Source organism: Condylura cristata, unplaced genomic scaffold, assembly GCF_000260355.1.
Source record: "Condylura cristata isolate star-nosed mole 26May11 unplaced genomic scaffold, ConCri1.0 scaffold00027, whole genome shotgun sequence".
Classification (NCBI taxonomy): domain Eukaryota; kingdom Metazoa; phylum Chordata; class Mammalia; order Eulipotyphla; family Talpidae; genus Condylura; species Condylura cristata.
In genome coordinates this window covers 446435-451547 of record NW_004567128.1, presented here as the reverse complement: position 1 = coordinate 451547, position 5113 = coordinate 446435, and the positions used below count along the sequence as shown (strand labels likewise).

Genomic DNA, 5113 nt, shown 5'->3' with positions numbered 1-5113 from the left:
TCAACCAACAGAGACACTCAACCAACAGAGAGACAGCTCAGCAACAGAGACAGCTCAACCAGCAAAGAGACACTCACCCAACAAGAGACAGCTCAATCAACAGAGATACTCAGCCAACAGAGACACTCAACCAAGAAAGACACTCAACCAACAGACAGTCAACCAACAAAGACACAGCTCAACAACAGAGAGAGAGCTCAGAAACAGAGAGAGCTCAACCAGCAAAGAGACACTTATCCAACGAGAGACAGCTCAACCAACAGAGACACTCAACCACCAGAGAGACAGCATAGCCAAGAGACAGCTGAACCAACAAAGACACTCAACGAACAAAGACACAACCCCTCCAAGACTGTCCCGAGGGGGCCGGGGGCACAGGTGCTGGCCTTGGACGCTGGGTTGGCCGGGGCTGAAGCCGTCTGCCTGCCCCGCAGCGCTCTGGCCAGAGTCGGGGCCTCTTCTGAACACTCAATGTCGTCACGCACCACACACAGGGAAACGAAATCCCATTGAAAAGAGAGAAACACGTCTCCACTTTCCGGGGGACCTCATTTGTTTTATTGTTTTTTTCTTTTTGTATTCGGCAAAGATAATAATTTGTTTGGAAGAAGGCTCGGAATAGAAAATTTTCAGCAAAGAGATGAATTATTCATTTTTACCGAGCGCACGATGGCGGGTTTCTGGGACTCTGTCGAGCTTGGCAGAAATCCATCTCCGTAATTATATGTAAAAATATTTGGACAGGAAAGGATTGCCGCGTTCGGCATCTTGGGAGTCACTCATCCTGTGATGGAGATGACGGCGACCGCGCGGTGCTTTCAGTGGGATCTTTCTTCTATTAAAACAAAACAAAACACGGTGGGGGAGCTGCAACGCTGGAAATCACTTTGCCTGTGCGTTCCCGCGTCAACGGCACGATACTGTGTAAGCAAATCCAGCTCGGCCACTTTCCATTCCGAATGTCCCTCGGAAGGGAGAATGTCAGCGGTGCATTCCGGGGCCCTGTGCACATGCAGAGCTGTCATCCCGATCGGGAGGGCGATTTTGCTTCCACGCCAGGGAGACAACAGCTGAGAGACAGCTGGGGCCTTCCAGGATGTGCACAATGTTCCGGGGAGGTGATTTACTTGTTCTTGGGTAACCTCCCTGCACAATAACGAAGTCCCTCTGGCATAATAAGCCGAGCACGATCCCTTCCAGCTCCACCCACGTCGCTGTGAGTGGCGTGGATTTGTCTTTTTGATGGCCGTGTAGTATTCCACTGTGCGTACAGGACACTGTTGCTGATCCAGCCGTCTATTTCTGGAGTATCTGGGTCATCTCCATGCTTTGCTTCCTATAAATAATGGTGCGATCAATACAGGGGCGCAGGTGTCCTGGTGAATTCACGCGTTTCTGCCCTGTGAGTAGCTTCCTAGGGCTGCAATGGCTGTGTGCTACGGAAGCTCCACGTTTGGTCGTTTCCGGCAGCTCCACACAGCTTTCCACGCTGGTCGAGCCGGGTTGTATTCCCACCAGCCGTGCCGCAGACTTGCTTTCTCCCTGTGTTCCAGGGCACCCCAATGTGAATCGGGCTGCCTGTCTGTGGGTCTTGACCCGTGCGCTTACGATTCCATCGTGTTATGGACACACTCAAAAGGTTAAATAATGGATTTATTTATAAGGAGAAAGGTAAAGGAATAACCCAGGGTACCTGTTACACCTTCATCTAGCACCTTGTTCCTTCTGTGACCAAAACTCTCCCGCCCCAGAAACACCACCTACCCCACAAGGAACGGGGAGCTGGATGCGGCTGCCACACCAGAGTCCAGGGGGTCCCCCAGAACTCACCTTTGGGCAGAGAACTAGGTGCTTTGATTGCGAGCGAAGCCGTGCACTTCCCTGCAGGCTTCACCCGTGTTTCCAACAGCTGCTCCGCCTTGGAGAAAACCGGCCACTCGTGGGAGCTGCGAGGTTGTGTGGCTGAAAAAGGGCAGCGGCGTGCGCATCCCGGATCCCCGCGTGACCCTGTGGAGCCGACAGCCGGCTTATGTGTGGGAAGAGCTTCCTCCCCGCCAGCCATGGCCAGTTTCCATTGTCCCGTTGCAACAATGTTTCTGCTGAGTTACACGACCTGACTCATTGCCAGTCGGTCCCGGTGGACTATGTTCATGGAAACTCTCATATCACTGCTTGTAGAAAACAGCGTTTTACCTTGCGCCGCTGCGGCTTCCAGCTTGGTCCTCTGGATTCCTCGCGCCTCCAGCTCTCCGCAGTCTCCGTCTCCCTCCGTCCCAGCTGCCTCCTTCGGCACCATCCGCCCCAGCTCCATCCAGCACGGTGTGGCAAGAGTTTTAGCTCGACTATATTTTTGAGTGAGAAACAACACAACATTTCATGCAGGGCGTGACCATTCCTGCAGGCAGGAAACATCCCTCTGAAGACCTGCCCGAAGCAAGGGGTCTGGTTAATCAGGTTTTTCTGCACTTACATTTCCGAGCACCAGGATTCCTCTCCCCCAACATTCCAGCCTGTCTGTGCCTTGCAACAGAGCTCATTAGCATTAGAAGTGCAAGAGGCCCCTGTTTCACTGCAGGGTGACCGAGAAATGCCAGGAGGATCATCAGCTCGAAGGAAAAAAAAAAAAAAAAACCCCCGCTGGCTCCATGGCCAGTTTCGACTAATTAGTCTTCGGTTTTATGTTTGAAAAATGGGTGTGGAGGAGCATGAAATGCTGTCGCACTACGTTGGTGGGAATTTAGAACTGGTTTGTTTAAGTGCGGGACAAGTAGAAATTTGCATTAGAAAATTACTTGAAAGCAATTTATCAAGTTGCTGTTGTGCCACAAACTTGCCAAAACATATTTTTCAGTACAAATTAGAACTTGCTTTCACTATGGAGAATACAGAGATTCATGCTGAATTGCCCCCTCTTTGGTTAAAAAAAAAAAAAAAACAGGGCCCTCCCTGGTGGCGCAACGGGTTAAGTCTCTGTACCAGGGAGCTATGGAAGGGTCTGAGGGGACCCCGGGACTCGGCAGACCCCTCCTGACCCCCCACCCCCCGCTCCCCTCAGCAGTGGATATCTGTCCACCTGCCTGCTCTGCTCCCCGCTCTGTCTCTGGTGAAGCCTCTCTGGCCTGCACCCCACTTCGACAGGCATCAATAAATAAAGCTTTTTAAACAAGATATCGGAGGGATTTCTATCTACGGGTTTTATTCTTCCTCAGCCTGGCCTCTCGCCCCTGTAAGAACTGTTTTTTCCTGCCAGTGAACGAACCTGCAGCGACTAATTCTGTTCGTCCTGCTTCTCCGTCACATCAGGCCTCCAGTCGCCCACCTCAAGCCCTGGTAGCCATCACCAGATGCCCCATCTGTGACTTTCAGGTTGTATAGCCCACGTCAAAGGCAGACGATTCTTTATCTGTCTCGCGCTGTCTGATTTGTCTTATTGAGCATAAGGAGTTCAAGGCTCACCAGAGTGGCCCAAAGAGGCAAGATTTCTTCCCTCTTCCTGGCTGTATAATAATCCATCGTGTGGATGTGTAGGAACATAGGTGTTTCCTGTATTTTCTTATCCACCCAGTGGTGTTAACTGTGTGAGTTAATGCTGTGTGAGTGTCACTGCTACAAATCCAGCATTTCATTTCACCCCACGTGGAAACCCCACACCCAAGCCATCGCTGCCCATTCCACCTCCCCCCAGGCCCTGGCAACCAACAATCCTTGTTCACTTTTCCTTTTCTGGACATTTTCTACGGATCAGAGTCAGAGTCATAAACTATGTGAACGTCTGTGTCTTTCTTCTTCTGTTCAGCGGGTTTTCAGATTACCAGTCAGAGCCTGTTCACGGCTGTATACTATTCTGCCGCGTGGACCAGACTGCCTTTGGCTTTCACTGGCAGGTGTGGGTGCGCATTTGGGATGCGTCCACTCTCGTGATGTGATAAGTAGCATGTCTAAGTCCCTCCTGGCGCATATCTTTCTTGGGGTACCTGTCTCCGTTTCATTTGACGATCATCATTTGGAGTAAACAAATCTAATTTGCAATTAAAAGCCGTTCCCCGAGGCACGGCTGACAAACACGTTGGTTGCAAGAATCTTATGAAAAAAATGAGCGTGGAATAAAGCATAGCAAGTACATGTAAAAATCATCTGGAAATTAGAAGAGTGGGGAAACTTTCATTTTATGAGGCTGCTATTGCACAAAAAATTAAAAGACTATAATAGCCGGAGACTCCAGTGACTCTAGGTGTAGGTACGGTCATGAAAATATGACTCAGTAGCACCAATGAAGGACAAAATCGCTCTATTGTGGCCAGGCCGGGTGAAGATGAGTTTAATTCTCAGCCATTCGGAGTTGTGCATACACATACGAGCAGCATGAAAGCTAACAAATAGGACAAAATCAGAATTATTTGCGAGAATAACAATTATTTGCTAATTGTCTGCTAGTAGCAATCATTTATTAACAATCGTTTGCTAACTGCCGGTCCCAATTATTTGCTAGAAAACAGCGAAATCCAAACATAGCACCTACAGATAGATCCGTTCTCGGAGAAATTACTTGCGACCTTGGGTTAGGAGCAGGGTCGTCAGGTTGGGCACAGACACAGCAAATGGGCCAGAAAGAAATGGGGTGATGAGTTCTGTGTCATCAGCATTACAGTTTCCATCAAAAAAAGAAGCACACGCTGTAATGAATGTCGTGTCTTCAAGCAAAGAAGTAGGAGAAAAAATGGTTCAAAAAATAAATAGCAATCACTGGCACGTAGGGAGAACGCCACATAACAGTTAAAAAGCAAACAAAGGACATTTAAACGGCTTAGTGACAGGTTGCTGCAACAGGTTTGCCTGGAGACTCCCACAGGTTGGCTCTTCGCAGGACCTGTCCCCTCGGTCTGTGGAACGAGGTCCGCCTGGGACCTGTGGGTGGAGGGGAAATTACCATTATTTCAAAACCGCCCGATTTGCGGCCACCACTCCACTGAGGCAGCCTTTACTCGGCGCCAGGCAGACAGGTAGAGAAGGTTTGTCCCTGTGAACAGAAGTCTCCTGTGTTGCTACCGCTATGACCTCCGAGGATGCAGGTAAGCCCTTTGGGGTAGCCCCAAAATACAGAAATGCCCAAGAG

At 49.9% G+C, this 5113-nt stretch overlaps 1 protein-coding gene across 1 annotated transcript in view; it reads right to left on the bottom strand.

Moving 5' to 3' along the window:
- The window catches only part of LOC105854136, a 29885-nt gene extending 27589 nt beyond the window's left edge, over positions 1–2296 (bottom strand). Inside the window, exons 1-2 of the mRNA XM_012730231.1 lie at positions 2194–2296; positions 1831–1962 (exon numbers count right to left, since the gene is read on the bottom strand). Of these exons, the coding sequence (XP_012585685.1) occupies positions 1831–1962; positions 2194–2296 (235 nt within the window). The remainder of the gene's footprint in view (positions 1–1830; positions 1963–2193) is intronic.
- Positions 2297–5113: the final 2817 nt, after the last annotated feature.